This window comes from Anolis carolinensis, chromosome X (assembly GCF_035594765.1).
Source record: "Anolis carolinensis isolate JA03-04 chromosome X, rAnoCar3.1.pri, whole genome shotgun sequence".
In the NCBI taxonomy this organism is placed as follows: domain Eukaryota; kingdom Metazoa; phylum Chordata; class Lepidosauria; order Squamata; family Dactyloidae; genus Anolis; species Anolis carolinensis.
Genome location: NC_085847.1, coordinates 5,144,769 through 5,171,658, shown reverse-complemented (window position 1 = coordinate 5,171,658; position 26,890 = coordinate 5,144,769). Strand labels below are relative to the sequence as shown.

At 40.0% G+C, this 26,890-nt stretch overlaps 1 protein-coding gene across 4 annotated transcripts in view; it reads left to right on the top strand.

Moving 5' to 3' along the window:
• ulk1 (unc-51 like autophagy activating kinase 1) overlaps positions 1-26,108 on the top strand; it is a 40,538-nt gene extending 14,430 nt beyond the window's left edge. Inside the window, exons 6-28 of one of the 4 annotated variants that reach the window (XM_062958582.1) lie at positions 909-1,082; positions 1,717-1,790; positions 2,058-2,159; positions 4,729-4,787; positions 6,246-6,328; positions 7,493-7,543; positions 11,643-11,731; positions 12,875-13,034; positions 14,019-14,079; positions 14,518-14,598; positions 14,995-15,123; positions 15,579-15,733; positions 16,322-16,405; positions 16,498-16,760; positions 16,964-17,148; positions 17,999-18,102; positions 18,236-18,370; positions 18,791-18,978; positions 19,132-19,310; positions 19,412-19,530; positions 19,745-19,902; positions 20,375-20,510; positions 22,253-26,108. In XM_062958582.1, coding sequence (XP_062814652.1) covers positions 909-1,082; positions 1,717-1,790; positions 2,058-2,159; positions 4,729-4,787; positions 6,246-6,328; positions 7,493-7,543; positions 11,643-11,731; positions 12,875-13,034; positions 14,019-14,079; positions 14,518-14,598; positions 14,995-15,123; positions 15,579-15,733; positions 16,322-16,405; positions 16,498-16,760; positions 16,964-17,148; positions 17,999-18,102; positions 18,236-18,370; positions 18,791-18,978; positions 19,132-19,310; positions 19,412-19,530; positions 19,745-19,902; positions 20,375-20,510; positions 22,253-22,308 — 2,825 coding nt within the window. In that variant the 3' untranslated portion in view covers positions 22,309-26,108. Of the gene's footprint in view, positions 1-908; positions 1,083-1,716; positions 1,791-2,057; positions 2,160-4,728; positions 4,788-6,245; positions 6,329-7,492; positions 7,544-11,642; positions 11,732-12,871; positions 13,035-14,018; positions 14,080-14,514; positions 14,599-14,994; positions 15,124-15,578; positions 15,734-16,321; positions 16,406-16,497; positions 16,761-16,963; positions 17,149-17,998; positions 18,103-18,235; positions 18,371-18,790; positions 18,979-19,131; positions 19,311-19,411; positions 19,531-19,744; positions 19,903-20,374; positions 20,511-22,252 lie in introns of all 4 variants that reach the window. The other 3 variants (XM_062958580.1, XM_062958581.1, XM_062958579.1) reach the window with 3 other exon arrangements.
• The last annotated feature ends 782 nt before the right edge of the window (positions 26,109-26,890 follow it).

The window sequence follows — 26,890 nt, the reverse complement described above, 5'->3', positions numbered from 1 at the left end:
CCTTCGCTTGCTCAAGGGCTGCTTCATTTGAAAACAAGCGCTCTTTCTGTTTGTCAGGATCCCTGCATTTTTGATGAGTTACAGCCCTCAGACAATTAAATCATTTGTTGTATCTTTTGATCAACTGCACCAAAACAAATTCAAATAAACTCAGCCGGCGCATTATTGTGTGAGCTTGGGATAGTTTATCTCCCAACCTTTACAGGGTCACGGTGATAACATAAAGACATGGGGACATATATGAGATAAGAATGGTATAAATAGTGCATGCAGGCTAATAACAGCCAAATAATCTGTTGTGGGAAAGTATAGTCAATATTATCATTGTTATTATTTCTTTATATCTTTGATTTGTATTTGAACTTTGTCCCAAAGTGAGATCCAAAGAGCTTACAATATCCATTAAAAATAGTACAATTGCACATTACAACAACTCCTTTATAAAACAAGTGTCCTGTGCTTTTTAAAATTATTCAACAATTTTACACATTGTCCCTCTCATAGTTCAAGGCAATGTTTCATATGCATTGCAGCAGATTGGCCTTCTCACAGCATACTATACCTTTAGGTTATTAGAAATGATAACATTCGCCACTCAAATCAACTGGTATCCATCAGTAATTATAATACTTTATGTAGGCCCTCAACTTTTGCAGGAGTTGGGGCACAGGATGCGGAAAAACTGCATTTTTTTTAATCCTCTCTAGGGATCTTTAGGTCTTCCTGGAGGTTCCATGGTCAGCTTTCTACAGAAATTGACCATAGAGTTGTCCTGGAAGACCTAGAGAACATATTAATCAAATCTTCAAATAATAAAATTTGTAAAAGTTAAACCTGCAGATGTGGAGGCCCAACTGCAATAGATTCTGGGTTATGTACCTTCCTTCTGCCATTGTTTCTCCTTCCAGGTATGAGAGCACTTAGTGAAGATACGATCCGGCTCTTTCTCCAGCAAATTGCTGGTGCTATGAAGGTTCTGCACAGCAAAGGGATAATCCATCGGGATCTGAAGCCTCAAAATATCCTCCTTTCTTTTGTGGAGGGCAAGAAATCGAACCCTAACAACATTCGCATAAAGATTGGTGAGAAGTACACTGATTCTTATGTCAAGAGTTGAAGACTCTTCTGCCTTAACACACTGATTTTGCTGAATTTCAATGAGTTTCTGTGAGTTTTTGTAGGAGACAAAAGATCTGATAATTGCCTTCTCTGTTTTTTTTTAATACAAAACACGAAGAGTGTGAAATAGCAAGTTTTACCTGTGCATTCAGCTCCTCTGAATTGAATTAGAACATTTTCAATTATTAGCAAATTTGGAAGAAGTCAGGATACCTAAGTATTGAAAAATATGTCTTATGTTCCTGTTCCAAAGCTAGTCATATCATTGCTTGCTTCAGACAAAACTTGAAACTGTAGTCAATTAAACTAGGAAGCTTTCAATCAGAAAACCTGGAAAAGGGAGGCATGATGGGACCATTGCATAGGAGCTGTCCTGTGCAGACATATTTCCTGCTCAGAAGTAGTACAGGTGTAAATCTTTCCTGCGTCACACTATCCTTTTCTTTCTAGGGGTGTGCTTAGGATTGCACCCTCTATGGTTTATGTCTCTGTCTATGAGCAGCAATCACTATTCAATGCACGCAGGTCTTCTTTTGTGGTGATTATAAGTGTGCTTTATCATGACTCTTTTTGCTTTTTGTTTGGTTCTACATGTAGCTGATTTTGGATTTGCACGATACCTGCAGAACAATATGATGGCAGCAACTCTCTGTGGCTCCCCCATGTACATGGTATGTACATTCTGGTTGTTTGGTTGCTTCCCACTAAGAAAGATACTCTGCTTTACGCACATACGTATAATTCCAGCTATTGTAAACTGAAGGTCAAATCTTTGATCTCTTTCATTCTGTCCAGTATTTTTTAAAAAATAATCAGGGAAGGAGAATTTGAGGGGAATCTTTTGTTTTCATAGTTGCTATAAAAGGGAAACAGCGGGACCAGGAACAATAAATTTGGGAGCATTAAAGAAAACATGGATTCTTTTCACCTTGGTGCAGGCCCCAGAAGTTATTATGTCTCAACACTATGATGCCAAAGCTGACCTGTGGAGTATTGGCACCATCATTTACCAGTGTCTGACTGGAAAAGCACCATTCCAGGTGAGTTACTCTGTGGCTCGTTAACATTTCATAAGCTTCTCCTATAGCTTCTTAGAATTGTCCAAGTGATTTCTTTTATGAAATGAAGGAACTTCCACTTGAACACTCTCTGTGGTTCACAGGAAGAGTTGTGTTTGACCTATTGAGGGATATGCCATCTTGCTTTCCCCCCGACATACATGAGAAGTATATGTGTCCTTCTAACCAAGGACTTGATTTGGATGTGGGGAGGCTTGCAATAATAATGTCCCATATTTTCAGCATTCTAGTCAGGGCTTTGTGACCTATGGGAAGGCTTCACTGGTGCTTAGCAAAACTTCATTGCTAGGTCAGTTTTCTGTGGCTGTGGATAAAGCTTCATTGGGACAACTATAAAGGAACTGAATGACGTTGAATCTGCTCAGAAAATTTAGTAAGAGCATTTAGGTTTGAACAAATAGTAAAATAATTAGTTGTTAAAAAAAATCAGTGTTTTCCAGACTATCTTTGTATTCTTAATACTGGGTTTCACAGAGGGCTGCCTGGAGTATGTGTTTTAAAATGTAATTTTTTTAACACTGGTTACTGTTTAGTATTGGTTTGTGTGCGCCTTGTTCTTTCTTTTTTATATCTAGATTGCTCAGTTAGAGTGGTGGTGAGGAGAAGAAGGTTTTGTTAAATGTTTCATTAATGATATATGTAATTAGCCTGTAAAACCTAAAACATGTTGTTGGGGGGGGGGGCGGTTTGCAAATATTGGAATGTCGTTCTTGAATTGTTTTCTCCAGAACTGTTATTACAAGTGAGGTCTGACCATAACAGAGTCGACTTCCCTCTATCAGGACGTGATATTCCTGTTGATGAAGTCCAGAATTGTATTGTCTTCTTTAGCATATTGTGGACTCAAGTTCAGCTTGTGGTCTATCAAGGCTTCTTAGATGCCTTTGACACGACTGCTATCAAGCCAAGTGTCACCTATCATGTATCTCTGCATCCCCCACCCCCAGTGTGGTATTTTATGGTTTTCCATGTTGAAATTCATTTTGGTAGTTTTGAAACAGCTCTCCAAAGTGTTATGGTCATTTGGAATCCTGATCCTGTCGTCTAGGGTATCAGTTGCCCCTCCTAATTTGATGTCATCTGGAAATTTGATATGTTTACCCTTTTTGGAATTGCCGCCATGTAGTGTTGGCTAAAAGCACTAGAAGATATTGTTCATGTTATTCTGGAACTGTTGAACCCATCATTGGTTTGCTGCTGCTACTGCAGCAGGAAGACTTTCACTTGTTTCTGTCTTGGGCGGGCTCATCTCTGTTTTGCATTGTAAGCATTTTAAATTGCACTGAAAGACCTCTTGTTTTTTGGAAACAGAAGGATGGCCGTTGGTGATGATAATACTTCTCATGACAGATACTCCCTTCTTGAATGAGGTTCTTGAGGGATGATTTCTGGGGGCAGCTCTGGTTTCTGCAAGGCAGGAAGTAATTAATTGACTGGTGTATGCTGCAAGATGTGGAAATATCAGGCTTGCTAATGTAAAGCAGGAGTGAAATACTGTGGCCTTCCAGAGCGTAACTAATAATGTGGAATTATCAGAGCTAGAGAGTAAAAACATCTGCAGGAACAAACATCTCCACCTCTGATGTAGAACTAAAGGAAGGTTGACTTTCAGATGCTATTGAACTGTAAATGGCTTTAGCCTTAGTCATTCTGGCCAGTTGTGAGGAATGATAGGATTAGTCGCACATCAACCCCTGAAGGGCAGACAGGTCTCCACCCCTTAGTTAAAGCATGGTTTGACATGTATAAACAATGTGCATCTGCTTTAATCAAAACATGACCCTCCAGTGCCTGGCAAGAGTCAGTGATATTATTATTATTATTATTGTTATTATTATTATATATCTTTCCCCCATCCTGTTTTCAACACTATCTTGTTGCTCAGCACCATGCTATCCTAACATTGAACATTGATCTCCCTTTTCGTGGAGCTACAGTTACGATGCAAATAGATTTGTGGTTATTACTATTAGGAGGAACACTAGCATGGATGTGGCAGCTGTAAAGCAAAACCTACTTGCCTTTATTAAAATGTTTGTATTCCCCATGTCGGTGAGGATTTCCAAGGTTACTAACAAGAATTAATACTTGCATAAATCTGAAACATAATTGAAACCATAATGTATTTGTATCAGTTTTAGTCATTGTAGAACTAGTACTACTATTTGTACAGAACCCCCAAACCCCTCTTAACCAACAGGATGTGGTATAAGGTGTATATAGAGGAAGACTTTTATAGGAGGACTTAGTAGAAAACTTCTGGTGACCCCTACTCTATGTCTGCCATTCGGTACTTGGCAACCTCTTGACAATCACACTACATCTTTTGTTTTTGAAGTCTTTGAAGTTGCTAATATTCCCCCACTCACCAAAACGTGAGGTCTGGATTTTGACCTAACCTGACGATACCTCCTCTTTTGTATTTTGGCTACACGAGAACCACAGTCTAAGAATGAGTTTGCAAAGTAAAGATTTTTCCAGTGCTTGCGTGTACATATTGGTGACTTCTTGACTTTTTCTTCTTTCTCAGGCAAGCAGTCCTCAAGATCTTCGACTTTTCTATGAGAAAAACAAGGTGCTCACGCCCAAGTAAGCATTCTTACATATTGTGATTTCTACCTCCACCCCTGCTATCAGCTGCTTGCTGTTTCTTTGCCTTTACACCTGTCTCCTCCTGTTTGGCATGGTTAAGCAATAACTTGGCAACCTTCCTCTCAGCTCTTGAAGCGAAGAATGATAGCAGCCAGAGGCTTTCAAGCGGAAATATGATTACCTCAGTTGACCCTATCTAGCAGCAATAGAGCAGTAGAAGAGGTCTCAATGTGCTGTTTTACGGCTGAAAGGATGAATTTGGCATTGTGTGCGTCAGGATACGCAGGGACTATACAAAGTCATGGCAAGATATGACCCGTCCCCTTTCTACTGGTAAACAAGAGAACAATTTCCTTGTAGAATACCAGTGTTGTTCAGTCTGGATTTCAAAGATCTTCTGGTTAGTTTTGTGTCATTTGATGTTAGGAGGGATTAAATCTATTTAATTTCATAACAGCGGTAGGAGGCAAACCAGAAGCTCTACAGTAGGAATGTGCCATTAGTATGGGAGCCATTTTTGACATCTGTACATCCCTGGCAGAGAGCACAACAATTTTTGGGGGGAAAAGGTAGCCTGGGAATGATCTATTTCTATTTTGCCTTTCTAAGATTTGGAGGCAACATTCACCTGGTTTCTGGGGTATTGTGTGATCTATTATTTTGTAGGTTTTTTAAAAAAAATGTGTAGAGTTGGGAGGTATAAAAAACAGTTGACGTCTCACTATCCCCAGTTGAAGTCACATTAGCCAGTTCGAGTCTGCTTGCGGAGAGAAAAAACAGGCTATAAATAAACTTAATAATAATAACAACAATAACAATCCCCCAGTAAATTCAAATTACAGGAAAAGAGATTCCACTCAAACATTAGGAAGAATTTCCTGACATGAAGAGCTGTTTGGCAATGGAATAGGCTGTCTGGATGTGTGGTAGAGTCTCCTTTTCTGGTGGTTTTTAAGGAGATGTTGGGAGTGCTTTGATTTTGTGTTTCTGCGTGGAAGAAGGGGTTTGGACTGGATGGCCCTTGTGGGCTTTTCCAACTCTATGATTCAGTGAAGTATTCATTGGTATCAGCTCTTAGGCTGAAGGTCCATATGATCCAGGCCATGCCATGTTCTCCCCTGGTTTTGCTGTGAAATGTGCTTCAGAATCATATGAAGATGAGGGTGCAGATTAACAAAAGCCTTTATATTCTGTGCAAGTGGGAAGAATGAAATTAGGCTCTGTATCAATCTTTTGTGTTCATGAAGAATATGAAGCTTAAGATCTGATACAAAGAAATCTAGTAATAGTCATTACTCAATTTCTGGGTTTGTTATGTTTTGCTTTCTTAGGTATTATAAAACCACTTGCTCGAAAAAAGAGAACTCCGTCTTTGAAATGCTTGTTTCCTGCGCTGTGTTGCGCAGTAAGGCAAGTGTATTGTGGAGTGCTGACTTTTTTTGTTTGTTTTTAAAGCATCCCAAGAGAGACATCAACCCATTTAAGGCACCTGCTGCTGGGACTCTTGCGACGAAACTCCAAGGACCGGATGGACTTTGGTAAGAGATTGTCCAGTTTGGATCTTCCTTATGTAGTCAAATCAGACTTCAAACCACTTCAACTTCTGCCTTTTGAAATTTTAGGGAAGTGGTGAGGAATTATTTTTCTTTTAAATTCCATATTTCATCAAAGTTTATATGCTGAGATTTAAATGTTGCTGGCGGATAAGGCAAAAGTATAAGAAAGAGCAAGCGCCCACTAAAAGCAATTGTGAAGGAGAGAGAGAAGATTTTGCCTCCAGGAAGCAGCTCAGTGCATTACAGCTGAGAAATACTTGTGTGTCTGTCTTTGTTTTAAAAAGTGGGTGGTTGGAGGAACAGTACACATGCATGACGTAAATTTAAGTAAATAGAAAAGTGAAATGTGTATACACTTACATCAGTTGACACACTTTTTGAGAAAATTGATACAATAAATGCACAGAATAACATACATTTTAAACAGGAGTTTCTTTGTATTTATAAAACTATTTCAAAATCATCTTGCTGGGATTTTAAAAAGACGTGGTTCTAGATGTTACTAGTGGCAACTGTTAGTATTACAAGTTATTCAACACTGGATTTGTATACATTTGTTCCCCTGCCTCTTTTTTTAAATCAAAGTTGTGACATGACAGCAATAGAGAATATAGGGAGTAGGCGAAAAACTGAACCATAAGATATTGGAATGATGTCCAGACCTTAAATTTAGGCCCAGAGGAAACAGGGAGAGAGTTCTGGCCCTTGCAAATAAAAATATCGTGAGACGCTTATCAAATGCTTTACTAAAATCCAGATAAATGACTTCCACAGTATTCCCACCATCTACTAAATTAGTGACCTGATTTTTAAAAGATAGATTAGTTTGGCAGGATGCAATCTTGATAAAGCCTTGCTAACTCCTATTGATCACTGCATTGTCATCAAGATACTTGCAAACAGACTCTTGTATAAGCTGTTCTAACAGTTTTTCCTGGTATTGAGGTCAGGTTGACTGACCTGTAGTTTCCTGGATCTTTTTTGTGTGTGTTTTTTTTAAACAGATGGACAATATTTGTTCATGTCCAGTCCTCTGGGACCTCACCCATTCTTCAAACAAAATGAGTATCGAGCAGTTCTGTCTTTTTGTTGTGGTCTGTTTTGCATTTGAAATTTGGCTCACCTATCCTTTCTTCTTTTCCCCAGATGCATTTTTCCATCACCCTTTCTTGGATGCAAGTGCCTCTATGAAAAAATGTAAGTTTTTTTCATTCTTGCAATCTCTTTTGCAACTTATTACATATTACATACACACTATACATTTATTTCACAGTATGCAAGGTCTTTAGACTGACCTCTTCTTGCTTTCTCTAGGAAGAATCTCTTGATTTCAAGTGTGTGAAGGGACAAAAAACTTATAGTCTGTTCTTACATATATGCTTTTCTTGCTCTGTGCTGGAGGGCTCATCTTTGTTAGCTAGTACTGTATATACTCAAGTATAAACCTAGTTTTTCAACCCTTTTTTTAAGACTGAAAAAGTCACCCTCAGCTTATACTTGAGTGAGGGTCCTGGTTGGCTTATATTTGGGTCAGCTTATACTCGAGAATATATGGTACATTTATTTTTCTCTATTATTATTGGTATTATTACATTTATTATTTTTCTTTTTTATTGTTGCTATTACTACATTTATTTTACTCTATTTTATTATTATTAATACATTTATTATTTCACACTGATATTATTATTGCATTTATTATTTTACTCTATTTATTATTACATGTATTTTCCTGTATTTATTACTATTATTATTACATGTATTATTTTACTCTATTATTATTAAAAGGATACATAAGCACATTTACATTGAAGAAGATGAAAACAATGATTTGATCAGAGTTGGACAGTCTTATCTTAAATCTGAGCTTTATGTAAATATTCAAAAACATTTAACCTACTGATGTCTCGATTAATGTAATTTTATTGGTATCTATTTTTATGTCTGAAATTTACCACCCTCGGCTTATACTGGAGTCAATGTTTTCCCAGCTTTTTTGTGGGAAAATTAGGTGCCCCGGCTTATATTCGGGTCGGCTTATACTCGAGTATATACGGTAATTTCTAATACCTGAGATTGGATTTTTCAATGTTAAAAAAACCGTTTTCAGAGCTTTACAATTCTGAAAAGCTTTATTTTGGACTCCATTTCTTATGTCATCCCTGACTATAATTTGAAATAATACTCCCCTTAACTGTACTCAGGTGTCACTCCCATGGGCAGGAAAAAATTCTCCTGGTTTAGGGCCACCGCTGTCAAGCCTTCCTGGTCCTTACCTTCAACTGCAGGATCACCTTGGGGGGGAGGTCTTGAGAAAACCAACCATCCTCGAAATCGTAAAGGATATTTCAAGCTCAAGGGTATCCACAGACCAGCCAGCCCTCCTGCTCCATCAGCTGTGCCCCTGTGGAAAGTGCTTTCAACAAAGTCAGAGCCACTCCCCGACCAAAAAGGATCATCTCAGCCCAGGCCTACTCCACAGACACCCCGGCAGCCAGCTCAGATGACAACACCTTCTGCGCCTGTGTTATGCAGACCAACTTGGCAGGGTTCGCCACGAAATCAACAAAGGATTTTCTTGACTTGGCCTCCATTCCCATCACTACCAGCCTGCTCAGAACGGCGGCGTGGTGTTCCATCACCAAAGCTGGAAAACCAAAGCAGACACAGTAGGACTTTGAGTACCCAGCTTCTATCCCCAGCATCATCTCCACTTCCCTGGGACACTGTTCCTGTAAGACGTCCGTATCCGCAGGCATTTCGGTGCCGAGCATTGTCCCCCAGGCCACAGCCTTCATACGTCTGGGTGTGAATCAAGAATAAAGCTCATGAACTCACAGCCTCTATATCCCTCGCGTATTGGTCAATCAAATTACAAAGTGGTGATGAATTCTTATTATTTTCCTTTGTTAGGAATAAACTATGTATGAGAAAGGCAGGTGATGACCAGAGGGTCTGCCTGTGACCGTGTACTTTGGTGCTAAAAAAACACTTTTGTAAGTCTTCGATCCAATTTTCACAGACAGTAATAGGAACAGTCAAATGAGAGAGCACAGCTCAGCATGTGGATCAAGTCGTATTTACTTTCACCATGCCACCTGGGTAAGATTTTGGAAGGTTCAAATCCATGTGATGAAGGACTTGCAGTTTTAGGTATGACGCTCAAGCAGAAGATCAGATAGCTGAAGACAGTCAGAGCTCTTCAGTGTTAAGAGAACTATTTCAAGAAAATAACATTGGATCTCTTTGGGTACTTGTACATTGAAATCAATGGTGGATGAAAAACTGAACCAAGTTTGAGGAGCTCTTTTACCATCTCTCATGGGTGGTTCTTTGAGGGCTTGCTTGTAAAATAATGCCTCTAAGAGTATTACCTTTGTGGTTTTTTGGGACAGAACTATAGTTAGTTGGTATGATGGAGCATGGCACAGATAATGCTGGGTTCAGATTTCCAGTCAAATGTGCTTTATCCATAAGGACTTGGACAAATCTCCATTTAAGACCTTGGGCATATAATTCTGGTCAGGACAGAATATATTGAGCTGGATGGACCAGTGAGTACGATAGCTGGCCAGAAGAGCAGATAAAGATTATATGCATTATGTCTCCCAATAAAATATTTCCAGATCTTGTTTGACTCAAATTCTATCAGCTCTAGCCAAAGGATGTCAGTTCTGGGAGCGGAAGTCAAACAGTTTCTGCAGGGTCACAAGTTCCATGCATGGATTATTATTCTGAAGGCATATTTCACGCTCTTTCTTTTGCAAACCAAAGTGACCTTTTGGGCTCATTCATGTGATTAACTGGGAACTTGTTTTCAATATGTATTCAAACTTGTTTCTATATAATGTGTTCAGCTTCTTTATTTTTCTATTTATGTATCTGTAAATTGCGATGTTCTGGATTATGATGATGATAATGAAAAATAAAAATGCACACCTGAGTTATATGTGTTTTCTGTTTTTCTTTACGTCTTTAAATGAATTACCCCTTTAAATAAAAAATACCCTTTTTTACAAATACATTTTATGTGTTTATTAAAATATTTCTATCAGGCCCTGTATCAAAACATTCCAACACAAGCAAGTTGACATTCTGCCACAACATAAATAAGTTTATTCTCTGAGCTGATGCGCAGCAGCTCTCTTAGGCATGCTGTCAGGGAGATAGTTTTCCCAACATCTCTTACTTGATCAATTCAGTTGAAGATATTTGCATCCTGGGGTCTTTGGCATGCAAATCAGGCATTCTGTCACTTGTGTTCTTCCCAGATTCACTTCACGAACTGAAGCTCTGACCTGAGGAGTCCCATTGCAGTAATTCGTGTATACTTGTCTATACTGCCCCTATCCCTTTTTGTTCAGAATATTCCATTGATTTCTCCAAACCTTTCCAGCTAGCATCTGATCTTAGGATTATGTCTTTTTGTCAAAATTGCTGAATACAGAAAACGGGGGTTAAAATGCCTATTAAAATGTCAATAATGTTAAGTCATTAATTACAGTCTGCAAGCCCTTTTATTTATTCGGTCATATTAAAAATCAGAACCTTTTTTTGTGCGTGTAACCCTCATTGTGTCAGCTTCCTACAAATAAACCTGAAAACCTTACCTTGGCTCTCCTTTTTTTAAAATAGTGGACACTTAGCTCTGTGTGTTCTATAATTCAGATTGTTTTATAATTAAAATCCTCAATGTTACGGACATCATCCAAGCAGCAAAAACAGAACAATCTCAATAGTTTAAATTGAATTAAATGCCAGTTGTTTAAAAATCAGATTTTTTAAAAACAGGAGTGGCCAAGGCATGTCCCCATTGTGGCTGGACTTGCAACTCTCTGCATCCCACACTGTTCTTTCTTACATGGTGGCCAAGGCTCATGGGAATGGCATTCTAACAGTTTGGAGGGCTGCATCTAACCTTTCATTGCTTTAAATGAGGCCCAAAAAGGTTTTTTAAAAGACCGGAAGTACCTCAGAGGCTGCTACAACATGTGGGGAGGTCTGTCCTATTTGAATGCAATAGTGGTGTTTGCCAGTGAGTCAATGGTGCGCTCTTTGAAATCTGCAACTTAACTAAATAAGAACTGGTCAAGTGAGAATATACACAATTCACAGTCAATTGCACCAAGTGGTGATTTGTTTTCCCCTTCTCGATTAAATGATGTTATCGTTCATCTGAGGGAAATCAGTAGGCATGAGGGAGCCAAAATAGCTTTTCTACTCTTGTTACATAGCTCTTATACTCCTGTTGTTGACAAAGCCCAAAGTATGACATTTCTTTTCTCTTCTCCTTCAGCTGCTTTTGTGCCAATGCCTTCTTATCCAAGTTCTGGCTCTGGGAGTTCATCCAGCAGTTCCTCTACATCCCACCTAGCATCTCCTCCTGTAAGTACTGTGTAAATTTGTTGGCTTCCTCATTCTACTCAAAGCTATAAAGTTTCAGATTTGGAGGTTGGAGGGTTGGTGTCTGCCCAGCTATGTCCCATCTGCCGGAGTGACAACCTTAGCCTGTGTTTTCAGGGAGCATCCATTTAGTGTGGTACAGTCTAAATCAGCCTCCATAAAAACATAAGAACTGGGTTGTATTGGACCAATACGTCATCTTTGCATCCTATATTCTATAATGTCTGCCTGGATGCCTATAGGTAAAAGGTAAAGGTTTCCCCTGACATTAAGTCCAGTCGTGTCCGACTCTGGGGGTTGGTGCTCATCTCCATTTCTAAGCCAAAGAGCCAGCGTTGTCCATAGACACCTCCAAGGTCATGTGGCTGGCATGACTGCATAGAGTGCCGTTACCTTCCTGCTATTGATCTACTCACATTGGCATGTTTACAAACTGCTAGGTTGGCAGGAGCTGGGCCTAACAGCAGGCGCTCATTCCGCTCCCGGGATTTGAACCTGGGACCTTTTGGTCCGCAAATTCAGCAGCTCAGCGCTTTAACACACTGTGCCACCAGGGGCCCCCTGGAAACACATAAGTAAGCTGTTAGCATAATAACAACCTTCCACAGTGGTGTTGAAAGTCATCCTACCTCTGATCCTGGAAGTTATACAAATTTTCACCATTGATAGCAATATTCCCCCCTGGAATATTGGATAATCTCCTTGTAAACCTCTCTAAAACAAAGGCCTTTGCTATAACCTGCAGTAGTGAATTCCATATGTTCGTTGTGTGGTGTGTGATGAGGGCCTTTCTTTTCTCTGTTCTATGTTTCCATGGTAAAGTTATATAAAACAATGCAGGATGCAGACAGTTTTTCTGCCTCCCATGTCATATTTTGGAGTTTCCCCACTTTCTAAGGTATTAGCTTTTGGCAGATGCTTCTTTGTTCTGGGACATGGCGATAGCACAGTATTGTTTTGGACCTTTCAAAGAACTCTCTTGCAAGCAGCAACAGTTTTATAGAACTCCTGGCAGCACTAGCGTACTACTAGTCAAATCTTGCTTTGTGAGAGACATTTGTACAGTGTGTGGTTGAGGAGATGGTGAAATGAGTCTCACGCTGTTTCTTCCCTTCCCTCAAGCAGTCCCTTGGAGAGATGCCACATCTCCAAGAGAAGATTTTGGCCTCCCCTACCCAGGATTCGCCGGGCTTTCTCCATGGCTCTAAGGAATCCGCTGGCAGCAGCAGCAAAAACTCCTCTTGTGACACTGATGATTTTGTCATGGTGCCCGCCCAGTTTTCAAGTAAGTCATGGAGTTTTTTGTGTGCAAGTGTGATGGCATGACAACAGTGGGGATATTAACTCTTTTGATAGGGGCAATACATCAAGTCATAGCTTTGTATGCCTTGAATGAAAGATGGGGGCATGCTCTCCAGTCCCCAGATGGCCCAGGCTTCGTACTAGCCACTTTTTGCCCCATATTATTTAATATTATATTCATTTTAGCAAGAAAATCCCATGATACATTTGCCTCAGGCTCACCATAAATCAGAAGGGTCTTGGAGGAACAACAACAAGCTTAAGCAAGGCTCCAAACATCTGGTTAGGAATTTGCCAGTCAGTATCTAGGAGACCATATCTTAAGAATAAGTGAAGCAGCAGGATTATCATACAGTTGGAAGGGACTACAAGGGCCTTCTAGTCCAAACGCCTGCCATGCATGAAAATGTAACTAAAACAGTCCTGATAAATGGCTTTCAAAGTAGTATTTTCCATTGTTGAACAGCTCTTACAGGTAAAAAAAAGATTTCTAATGTTCAGGTGCATCCTTTGTACACTCTTTCTAATATATATTTCTGCCTTAATGCTATAAACCTTCCCACAATGCCTAGCAGTGATTCTTCTTTGAAGTGATGTGACATTGAAATCAAAATGCTTCCAATGCAGATTTGAACATTATTGTGGCTCACTGATGCATCTTAGAATCGCAGGTGTCTCTTCTGTATTTTTGTTGTTGTGCTCTTACAATAGATTGTGTCTTACGAAAATACGGTAGTTTCCATCAGGCTGAGTTGCTTAGTGAACAGCAAGGGTTAGTGGGAAGTTGTAGTTTAAAATATCTGAAAGCACCATGTTGGGAAAGGTGGTCTAACCTTTTCCATATAATCCTCACTCACTGATGTAGACCAGAGGACAATTAGTGCTGTTATTATTTGTATCGTGTGGATTTAAGTAATTTCTGTAACCTATACCTGAATCTTATCCCTTTCTTTCTCTTTCAACTTAGGTGATATAGCTGTGGAGACTGCAGGAGGAAAACCAGTTCAGGATAGCCTGATGTGTAGTGGGTGAGGAAAAATAACTGAATACCAAGTGGGCCCTTGTTACTCATGAGTTGTAAATACAGTATAATAATTCAATAATAATTGTCAGTGCTTTCTCCCTTCTGCTTTTCCCATTTTTACTTTCCTACTTGATTTTTTATCATATCTAAGTAGGCTTATAATTTTTGGTTTATGTGGCTTGCAGTCCTCATGAAGATCTTTTTAATTAATGTGTTTATTTACGTCATTTCTGTCCTGCCTTTCTCACCCGAGGGGACTCAAGGCGGCTTAAAAATCTGGCAAAATTCAATGCCAATACTGTTACTTTTACTGTTTTTAATGTTTTAATGTTAATACTGTTACTTTTACTGTTACTTTGTTGCTGTGGATTTTGTTGAAGCAGTGACATTTCTAATATACATATTGTGTGTGCTGTTGTTTTCTGCTTGCTTTTCCCAGAAGTTCTTCGGCAACTTCAGCATACTTGGAAAGTCAGGGAAGAACGCCATCACCTCCCTATAACAGTCCTCCTGGCCCATCCGGGTAAGGCAGAAGCTGGATGGGACTGATGGCTCTCCTTGTCACTAGTGGAGGGAGGAGGGTATTCAAAGACACTCGTGAACCTTGAGAGGTTTCCTGTACTTTCCTAACCAAGGAGGAGGAAGTCATTTCTTTAAAAATCCCTGCCAGAAGCAAAGATCGACTAGTGTTCAGAGCTTGGAACATTGTTCTAAAAATGAATACAGTACAATGGTATATTATAGTGGGTGGGGTTCTGTCCAGGGCCTTTCAGGGCTATTCAACATCTTTATCAATGACTTGAACGATGGCATACAAGGCATACATATCAAATTTGGGAGGGATCAGAGAACAGATTCATCTTCTCTTTTTGAGGGTGAACATTCCTTCCCTAACTCTCCACTTTGTTTATCCCTGCAGGAGGACTAGCCAGTTTTCTTCGAGCAGCAAATATGGACAGTCTGTTCCCATCCCAGTTCCTACACAGATTCATAACTACCAGCGGATTGAGCAGAACCTTCAGTCTCCTAACCAATATACTTCACCACAGTGAGTATCAAGTCTTGACAGTACAAGACTCCCCTAAAACCCATCCATAGATCCCCTAAGGGGCCACGGACCATAGCTTAAAAACATATTTTGAATAGGACGTCGGACTCCTTCTCCAGGAATGTTCCAAATAAAGATCAAGTGCAAAAAGAGCCAGGCAGGAAAAACAACATTGTTTAGATCCAAAGTTTTGTACTTACTTACTGTTGTGATACCAAAGTGCATGTGTATTTAGAGTAGGAGATACATTTAAATTATTCTCATGTCCAGACACCGTATCATTGTAGCTCATTGGCTTTCAACTGCTTCTGTATGGTGGAAAAAGTGATGCTTCAAAGAGTTACTTTCTTGAAATGATACTTTGTGTTGCAGTCCAGGAAATGTGATTGCTTGTTTTTAAAACTTTTGTTTTTCTGGAGTAACTGATCCCATTATTTCTTATTATTTCCCATTAGGTCTGCTACAGCCAGGAGATCAAGAAACACAAGCCCACACAGTTGCAAAAAGGCTAGCCCTTCCCCTCCATTTGTTTGTGGAGAGCATGGAGTTGTGTCAGCTCCCAGAAGATTTTCTTTTGGTGGCGCTAAGCCTTATACACCATCCCCACAAGGTGTGCTTTCTTTTTCTTATCTTTGACTATTGATTTTTATTGATAGAAAATAAGAACCACAATACAACTAGAATAAAGTGAGTTACACATTCTTAAAAAACCACTCTACTAATCTACTTTCTAGTCAGGAAATCCTTTTTGGGAATTCAGCGTTTTCAAAATTGAGGTGTGTGTTACACTTGATGGTGCAGTAGACTCGAGTAAATATGGATAGGTTTCCACTGATGGTGTTCACAAAAGAAGAAACACTGGCATTAACTCAGGCATGGGCAATGTGTTGTGTGGTCCTCCAGATGTTTGACTCCAGCTCCCAGCATTTCTCACCATTGGCTTTGCTTATGAGTGTTTCTCATCAGAAACATTTGGCAGGCTGAATTTTGTTCACTTGTGTTTTATAAATATCAGAATCATGAGTATATGATAGAAGAATTGTATCTTGGTAGTTGTTCACGTTTTTTGTTTAAACCACAAGCAATTTGTCAAAATAAGATATCTTTGTTGCGTTACAATTAGGAAGTGTGTCTCTTGTAATAATGTAATTTATTGCCTGACCTGGTTTGTTTTCTTTGTGTTTTTTTTCCTCTCAAGTGGGAACAATTCCAGAGCAGCCTGACCAGACTGTTATCCCTTCTCTTCTTGGAGCAGAGATGAGAAGCCGGGTGCCCATGACTGGTATGTCATGGTAGGGTTTCACCTCAAACTTTGCATTCTGGCTTATGTATGGGCAAATGAGATCATCCTGATATTTTGTCCTCCTCTCCCAGGTGCCTCAGTGCCTGACCCTTCCCTGCGAGGAATGGGCTCCCGTCTCCACAGTGCTCCCAACCTGTCAGATTTGCATTCCTGCCAGCAGAAGATAAAGAAGCAGTACTCAGAACCGCTGGTCACTCATTTTGGCCACATTCCAACTGGTCAGTCCGCACAGACACATGGACTACAAGCTTGCCTCCCTCTGAGGTCTTCCCCAAAGCTGTCTGAATTCATGCAGAGGAGCCCCTTGCCAACTATTATGGGGTCTCCAACAAAGGTACGGCCTCCTTACAAGATCTTTATTTTGTAAAGCTAGAATGTAGAAGGTTGTGTAGAGGTGAGCCAATAAGCATGCCAACCGTCCTAGTGCTGATGAAGGGGGCAGAACTGGCACAGCTATTTAAGTCATTTGGAACCTAGTTTATTTCTGAGAAACTACACTTAGTCTCTTCTTCTTTGTTTCATCTCTGGTTTAAACAGGTCCTGTCGCCTTTTGAGTTCAATAAAACCCCAAGTTCCCAAAACCTGCTGACCCTCCTGGCCCATCAAGGTGTAATGATTGCCCCCACAAGGAATAGGACGTTGCCTGACTTGAAGGAGATGGGCTATTTCCATTGCCAGCAAGCAGGGCTTGGTTTGAAGCCTATGGAAGAAGCAAAGGGCAGGTACGAAGCTTAGTGCACAAGGCATTTGGTATGCAGATCTGTTACCGCATGTGGAATATTCTGCTTTTCTGTTGTCGCTGGAAGTGGGGGGATATCAATCTCCGGCCCTCTTTTGCACCCGCCGGACCTTTACTAACATCAAGTCTCCTTAAGGCTCCCACACAACCATTTGGTAATACGTAATTTGCAGACTAAATTTGGCTGTGTGGTATTACTGCCTATGTGGGCCACTAGCATGGAGACTTGTCACGATCCTCTGCTGCCATCCTCTTGTAAAAGATGCAGTCAATTTTTCTTACATTTCTTTTGGCCAGTAGCCATTGTGGTGGACTGTGTGCTTGATTTATTTATTTATTATTTATTTCTCACATTTATATCCCGCCCTTCTCACCCGAAGGGACTCAGGGCGGTTTACAACAGTGGCAACAATTAGATGCCCATACAAACCAATATAAAACAGCACGTAAAACAGTTAAAACTATTAAAATACATTATGAATTAAAAATATACATTTCAAAGATAAAATCAGATCCGTTCTTCCTCATGCTTTGTACATAGTTCAGTCCATGTCATCTTCACCATTTATTGATTAAAAGCCTGGGCACACAGCCATGTTTTTGGTCTAAATCTGTTGTTGGTGGGAGATAGAGGGCTCTCTGGATGTGGGTGCCATTTTGGAAAATACACACAAACAGACAGACAGATAGATACTTTGACTTTTATTATGTATACACAATATGTATATATATATCTATAGTTGCCTTTAAAAAAATGCTTTAATGGTATATTTCCCTCAGAGAACAGAAGGCAACAAAGTCTGAATTCTTCTGGTCTCTTGCCCTTTCTTTAGATCATTCAGCACTGGTCGCCTTACAGACCTTCTTCTCAAGGCTGCTTTTGGGGAAGCTGGGAGTAACGACAGCTTGAACAATGAGAAGCCCATGGAGATCACAGGTACTGGGAAGCTGGGGAGCTTTGAGATCACTTTTCTTTTTGTCAGTGCTGATGTCTGGTTCTCTCTTCTTCATCTTGTCTTCATGAGTTTCTTCTTCCTCTGTCCATCTGTGTGACTGATCTTTCTCCACAGCTCCTTCTGCCGGAGCCCTACACGCAGGAGCCAGGGATAGGGGTTCAGCAAGCCCCTCCCCAGTCATCTTTACTGTGGGATCCCCTCCCAGTGGGACAACACCTCCACAGATCACCAGGACCAGGATGTTTTCAGGTGACCAATCCTCCCTGCCATCTTAATACTGTTGTATTTGCAACTACAATCCTTTCTTTGAGCTGCTGTGAGCTTTCCGGGCTGTATGGCCATGTTCCAGAAGCAGCATTCTGACGTTTCACCCAGGTATGGAAGTGTCAGCTGGCCCTGATTCATGTCTGGAATTCCCCTGTTTTCAGAGTGTTGTTCTTTATTTACTGTCCTGATTTTAGAAATTTTAAATACTGGTAATTTCAACAGAAAGGAGGAAACCATGAGAATGAACAAAATGTTACCAGAATGAAAGTGTTATTAAATGCAAGTTGATCAGTGTTCAGGAAATTTGAAACAGAACGGAAGGATAAGATATGTTTTTCCTTGGCTTGATGTCTTTTACGCTTCGGATAACTGATATGCTGTATTTTGACTTTTTTAAAAAAGTTGGCTCATCTAGCTCTCTGAGTTCTGGAGGATCTCTCAGTGGGCGGCACTTCATCATGGGCACCGGTGGAGATGTGCTGGAAGCCTCCTTGGGTCTCAGATACACCTTTGCCGACCCCCTCACTGCCAACCTGGATGGAGCAATTACCTTTGAGGCACCAGAGCTACCAGAAGAGACGCTCATGGAAGTGAGTTGCATTCTACTCACTCTGCCAGGTTAAGATCCAAACATTAAAAGGGGACAGGATTTGATGTTTCCCTGAATAGCTCTGAGCTCCTCAATTGCTTCAAAATAGGACTGCCCTGCATGCATGATTTGTTTTTTTCTCTCCTGGTTGCAGCAAGAGCACACAGACATCCTGTGTAGCCTGCGGTTTACTCTGGCCTTTGTCCATTATGTGATGGAAATTGCGGCCATCAAAGGGAACACCAGCGAGCTGAACACTTCCTTGGCTTCTGAGTATCAGCTCCAGGAAAGCGTCGTGGCTGACCAGATCAGCCTGCTGAGCAAAGAATGGAGGTAAAGAAAAACCCTATAGATCTTGAAGGAGAGTCCAAAGAAAATTCTACATTGGGCTGCGAGAATGATTCTCTGAACTGGATTTTGTGCTTCCTTTGCAGTTATGCAGAACAGCTGGTATTGTATCTGAAGGTAGCAGAATTATTGTCTGCTGGCCTCCAGATGGCCATAGACCAGATTCGAGCGGGCAAGCTGTGTCTTTCTTCCACTGTCAAGCAAAGTAAGAGTCCTAATTTAAATGTACATTATATATTTTCAATTTTCAATTCAGTAGTAGACTAGGTCCTGGGTTTGGTTTGCCATTAAACAGATTGAATAGTCTGCAGAATATGAACGTAACTTATTACAAGCAAGGAGTAACTTGTAATTGAATCCTTTTTTTTTTGTATTCTAAAATAATTTGCTTACTCTTTCCATTTCTTCCTTTTGGTCAGTTGTAAGGAAACTCAACGATCTATATAAATCCAGTGTATCCTCTTGCCACTGCCTGAACATGAGGCTGCAAAGATGGTTCTTGGATAAGCAGAAGCTCATGGATCGTATCAACAGCATCACCGCTGAGAGGCTCATCTTCAACCACGCTGTGCAAATAGTATGGAAAACCTTCCTAACTGCAACTGGGCTCTGTGGAAGGGTGTCTGGGTGCTCTTGAGGGTGGCATCAAGTCTTAGCCCTAGTAGTTCACTCCCAACCCCTCCACAGGCTTCATTTTTCTGTCACATCATAAGATGTGAATTTAGAAAGGATTAGTGAGCCCTGCAAATTAAGTGTTCTCTGGAATGGTAGAGTGTATGCGGAAGGGTTCAGGTTCAATCCATAGTATCTCTACCACTCTTCTACTTTTACATTCATCAAAAATATTGGGTTTTTTTGGTTGCAGGGTTTTTTAAAATTAGATTTAGTGGTGCATTAGATACAAGTAAATATAGTATATTAAATAGATAAAGTAGGTGGAAGAATAAGGTACATCCCCATCTTTAATGGGGTCATTTAAAAATTGGGGCTGGAACTGACCATACAAGTGTTTGACAAGAGCATGAATTAAAAGGTTGACTCCTTTCTAGGTCCAGGCTGCAGCACTGGACGAGATGTTCCATCACCGAGAGGACTGCGTGCAACGATACCACAAAGCATTGCTTCTGATGGAGGGGCTTTTAAACATCATCTCCGAGCAAGGAGACATTGAGAACGTTAATAAATGTAAGGATTATTTTATAGTTTCATCATTCCTTAAATCACAATTGTTCAATGCTCCAATTAATAAATCGCCTTGTTCTGGGAATCAGCAATTTTGAGCTTTTTTGTAAAATTGTGGAATTTGCTCAGTTCTGCCAATTTCTTAGTGTGTTAATTACTGATGCTGCTTTTATTATAGTAAAATCATAGTAAAACCAGGAGCAAAGTAGAAGAGTATCATGATCTTGAAGAGGGTTGGAAATCATGTGGCCTAGGACCTCAGCTCTGAATTTTGCCTTAAAAACATGTTTTTCAGTCAATCAATATTGAGTACAGGGGGAGGAGTGCCCCATAGAAATCTATCTTATTTTACCATTGGAAGCTGTTCTGATTATCAATTATTGCTATTTTAGTGTAAAATTTTATTTTGTGTAATAATCTGTTTTTATATTGTTATGTATTGTATATTGCGTATTATTGTTGTAAACTGCCCTGAGTCCCTTCTGGGGGATAGGGCGGTATATAAATAAAGTTGTTATTATTATTATTATTATTATTATTATTATTATTATTATTATTGTTGTTGTTGTTGTATGACACAGCAAACAAGATAGATATGCTGGATTCCGTTTCACACAATCACAAGTCGAACACTTCCCGAGTGTCTAGGACTGTGTGATGTATTTTCAGATGATGCGTGCAGATCCCAGTAGGGTAGCCTTTTGCAGTTGGCAGATCGCAATTTTGTCAATGTCTATTGTTTCCAAATTATTATTATTATTATTATTATTATTATTATTATTTATTTATTTATTTACAGTATTTATATTCCGCCCTTCTCACCCCGAAGGAGACTCAGGGCGGATCACATTATAACACACATAGGGCAAACAGTCAATGCCCATAAACACATCAAACAGAGACTGAGAGACACACACGCAGAGGCAAGTTAACTTTCTTCTGAGGGGATGTTCGATTCTGGCCACAGGGGGGAGCAGCTGCTTCATCATCCACACTGACGGCACTTCCTCATTCCAGGTCGTAAATTAGTTAATCTTGCCTCCCCACTTTATAAGTGGTACCTTATCTCCTACTTGATAGATGTAACTATCTTTCGGGTTGCTAGGTCAGCAACGAGCAGGGGCTATTTTTTATTTTTAATTGACGGGTGCTCACCCCGCCACGGGCTGGCCTCGAACTCATGACCTCATGGTCAGAGTGATTTAAGGCAGCTGCTCAACAGCTGCGCCACAGCCCGGCCCCATTATTATTATTATTTACTACTGCCAAATTGTGCAGGCCTGCTCTAGGAAGTATTTTTTAGCCTGTACACAAGGCATGAGCAAACTTTGGCCCTCCATGTGTTTTGGACTTCAACTCCCACAATTCCCAAGTCAGTAAGCTGGCTGGGATTTCTGGGAGTTGAAGTCCAAAACACCTGGAGAGACGAAGTTTGTACATGCCTGCTGTAGACACTGTTTCATGCATCCCATCTCCCTCAAATTGAGCTGCAATGCATGTGAAAGTCACTTCTAATTTCAGGTCTGGCCCTCAAAATGACTCTCCAAACCTCAGTGCTTGCTCAGATGTAAACACAGTTCTCAAAATGCCTGGGAAAAAGAAAAAGGGTCAATGGGTTGTTCTTACAAGCTTATAATGCAGTTGATTCCTGCATTTTTATTGTCAATTCATCACAGCATTGGGAGGAGGACAGAACTCAAAATAATGCTCTTCTCTGTACTTGTTTTCTCTCACTCTCTTCTCAGGCAAGATGTGTATTGAGCGCCGACTTTCAGCTCTGCTGTCAGGGATCAGCGCATGATGGAATAGCCTGCTCCTCTTCTGACTCGTCTGTCTCTCAAATTGTCTGCTGCCAAAAAGACACATCCTACTTGAGCAGGCTTCTCAGTGATCGTTTTCTCCGACGGCAGCAATTATTTTCCCCATCAGACAACAGGGATGGAAACCTTCCCCCAGAGTAGATACACTCTCTATTCACACACATCAATCTCTGACTTCGGGGGAGATTAGCAGGAATTGTTGCAGTCCTTTTGCCACTGAGACAAAGGACAGAAGGGTTGTCCACCAACATGCGAGTTGGACACACTGTGGCTTTTTTGTCCACTGCTGGCGGTGGATACGTTGAATTGTTCCGCTCTTGGAAATAAAGGTGGTTTATCCTGAAGGAAATGTCATTGGACAGAAACCACGTAGGCCAATTGCATTCTCAACCATGTGTGTCAGTCACCAATCACTCTGGACTACCGCGTAACACTGCTTGTTGTGGTGTCTCATTGTTTATAGCATGCAAAGAACAGCAATTACATGGCAAGTGGAGGTCGAGTGTCGCCAGCTAATCTCTGGCTTTTTGTCCATCCATAGCAATGCTTCAGGCCTTACCTTTCCAGCAGACAGAATGGTGGGTGGTGGCAAGGCACAGGACAGAGGAGACAAGTCTTGAATAATTGAAACATTGAATAATGCTATCTGTAATGAAAAACTAATCGGAGACTACAACGTCGACTCCAAGCCGTCTTGCATCAGTCTCAAGAAGCTGCGATCCATACACATACACACATCTCTTCACCCAAAGGAGAATTATTAAGTAGATGCATGGCTGTAGCCCTCTTCTCTCATCGATGCATTTATGGCATGTGAAAGCATCTGTGCTGTTTTTGGCTTTGGGCTGTGCTTGTCAAGAAAACAATCTCCTCTACCGAAAGGGTGGAAAATGAAAAAGAATCACACATACACACACACTTTGTGAAACCAAAGGAGCACTTTATGGACAATGTGAACTTCGCCTTTTGGCCTCTCAGTGATCCAACAATGTCATCATCATAGGAATGCCCTTCCCTTGCTTTTTTTTCTGTTAATATGTTGTTGATTGTTTGTTGAGGTGGTTTTTTTAAAAAAAAAAAACATTGCACTACAAGTGTGTGTGTACACATACACATGCAGACACATATTAATACATATTAATTGATTTAATGTGCATTGATATGTATATGAAATAATGTATTGTGTAATTGTATGTGTTTTAACTGTACTGTATCTTATGCTGGAGAGGAAAGAAATAACCATTAGACTGTCTGTGTTCTCTTCATGGTTAGGGCACCAGCTGGAAAGTCTGCAGTACCTGGGATTACATGCTTTGTATTTAGGTGTTTTCTTCTTTATTTTGCTCTTTTTTAATGGATATACTGTTCAAAGCTTGGTGCTTTAGAAATGCTTAAGGGCAAGATCTTGATTTCATGCTTGCTTAGAAGTTGCTTTTGTCTCCTTTTGCTGATTGGTTTTCAGTTTTTAAAAAAATCTTTTGGCTGTTTTTCACTTTTCCAACATTTCCTTTGCCCATGTTTAAAGCAACTAAGTAGCCATAAAGAAAAAGAGGCATGTTACATGTATTAACATATGGCTGTGGGGTTGGTTGGTTGGTTTGTTTGTGTGAGTGCATTTGAGCTGAGGTTGTGGTGACTAAATGTGTGAGATTTTCTGTGGTGGGTTTTTTTTGTTTTGTTTTAGAATGGATCCAGTTTACAGCAGTATTTTATGTGCTAGACTAGGAAACAGCTGTGGCAAACAAAAGGTGGATTTCAGGGCTAGTTTTTGTTTGTTAGTTTGTTTATTTTAAAAGAATGGATCAAATATATTTATTTTCACACTGTGGGTTTGGTCTTCATCACTCACCTTCGCGTGTGTGTTTTTGTGGGCTCCCCTTTCAGAAATAAGCAAGGAACAATTGTATCAACTTGGAAAAGACTTCCATGGTTTCTGGCAGTACCAGGAAAAAAAGGACACACCAGTATTTCAGATTCGTACATTTGATAGGATCTGTAGCTTTAATCTGCTCTTCAGTGTCATCTTTTATTTTCCATTTTCTTTCTGTGGCTAGTTCAAATAGGCCTCAATATTGGAAAAACCAATGGGTAAAAGCAGGAAACCATTGGTCCCATTTTAATATTGTTTTTTCAGCAGTTTTTGGCTCAGATGTATTCTGGTTTACTATAAAAGGAAGACAGAATATGTCAGACAAGATTTTTAATTTCTCTGACTAGTCCCATGTATCTTAGCCTATATGTGGTCTTCTTCGGGGACTGTTAAATGACAAAGTGGGAAATAGAGAAATAATGCATAGGTAACAACGATAGAAATAATCATTGTAAGCAAAGCATAGACTACAGAATTACCATATATTTTTGTGCATTTCTGCCACATAACAAATTGTATATAAAATAGATTCCTTAAGAAATAGTATATAAAGTAAGTTAAAACTGGTAATACATATGAAAATGCTTACAAAACAATTTGAAAATGGACTTTTCAGAGACTTCAAAAGAGTGTCCAAAGGTTTCTTTTCATAGCTCCAGCAGAAGACCAAACCAATGTTTCCTGGCCAAAATACACAGAGCTCATTTGAAAAATAAAAAAAATATTTTATAAATCCTAAGTACTGTATCTCTCTTTATTACTGGATCTTTTCAGTTTCTTCTGTCTTTTTTTTTCTACTAAAAATTGGATTTTGGTTCCTATTTTTAATTAATTAAAATATAAAACATAATCCAGTTCCTTGTAGGCAGAATTTAGACCACGGAACCATGCACCGCATTGGGAATTTCAATGTTTCTTATGCTGTCGCTTGATTCATTGTGTGAGATGGGATTGATAGATTTGAATTGGCATCAAGTTGCATGCAAGTGAAGCAATCTTTTACAAAGAAAAATACCATATGTGTTACAATGGGCATCAACTTAGAATAAGAGGCCCTCCCTTCCACCAGTTTTTAATATTTTTTATATTTTTATAAATATGTTTTACATGTCTGGCATCCTAAGGCAGTTGCTACACGTCATTAAAGCATGTCCCAGTCCTCCCAGCAATCTTCCCCTGCCAATTCCATTGAGTGCCCAGTAAACAAGACCGAATGCAACTGAATATTAAAAAAATATCCCCACTCAATTTCTAGCTAAGCCAGTAAATTAACCCAGGATTTGCTTCAAAATAGCATAGACTCCTTCCTCTGCTACCATCATAACCACCTCCATCAAAGCCATGAAATTAATCAAAATAATGTCACTTTGCCAGATCAGCATTAACTTTCTAGTTGTAGTTACTTGAATGTATCAAAGATCTTTGCATTCGATTTAGCCATTGCTCCAAAAATAGTTTACAGAACACCAATACTTGAAATTCAGCCACTGTGCTTGGATTAAAAAATAATACTAGAAGCAAGCCATCTTTTGCTATCACATTTGTGATTTACTCTTCAAGCTTAGCTGCATGTAGCATGAACCATTGGGTGAGAGGTGAGCGGAAGAAGCAAATCTTGTTTTATAAAGTAAGAAGAAGAAAAAACCTTTTAAAAGAGGTGAAGTGGCTACTTAGTTTGTTCACTACAGTGTATGGATTTAGTCCTGTTGCAGAATTTCTATGTAGCATCGTCACTCGAAACATTGAGCTAAATACATGTACGATCAGGTTTAAGAGAGAATGTGCTGTTTGAGCTTCACATGGTTATGCTTGATAGATGTGTCACTTTAAAAAAAAAGTGTGTTGTGTTCTTGCTTTAAGTTGTATAACACTGACCTAAGAAAAATAAACTGATTTTAATTGTTTATTCAATACTCTCTCTTCTTGAAAGGATGCTGTTATATCATCTTTCACTGTTAAACTTCTGCAGTAATGTACATGCCGGAATTCCTCATTCTTGGATGGGCATTAGAGTTATGGATAGACCTCACTAACAAAACGTCTTAATCAATTTCTTATACTTTTCTTGGCCTTTTTCCGCCACCTCTTATGGTATAAAAGTGTGCAAACAAATATGTAACAAAACAAATAAGGGCTAGACATATTTAGAAAGAGGGGCTCCCAAGCTTTGCTCCTCCAGGGTTTGGGACTCCAACTCCCAGCAGCCCCAGTCAGTCTGGACAACAGCCAGGAATGATGGGAGATGAAGTCCCAAATAAAGCGTCCCTGATGCTGTGAAACGGCAACTCCTGTCATGCCCAGTGTCCCAGGCATCCTGAAAGCTCTCAGTTGGGTTGCTGTGAGTTTTCCGGGCTGTCTGGCCATGTTCCAGAAGCATTCTGTCCTGAAATTTCGCCCACATCTATGACAGGCACTCTCAAGAAATTGTGAGGTCTTTTGGAAACTTGGCAAGTGGGGTTTATATACCTGTGGAATAATGTCCAGGGTGGGAGAAAGAATTCTTGTCTGTCCGAAACAAGTGGGAATGTTGCCATTGTCCTCCTTGATTGGCATTGAAACGCCTTGCAGCTTCAAGGCCTGGCTGATTCCAGCCTGGGGGAATCCTTTTTTGGATTAAAAAAAAACACTCAGAAGACGCGGGAATTCCAGACAGGAAACAATCAGGGCCAGCTAACACCTCCCAACAAGGGATT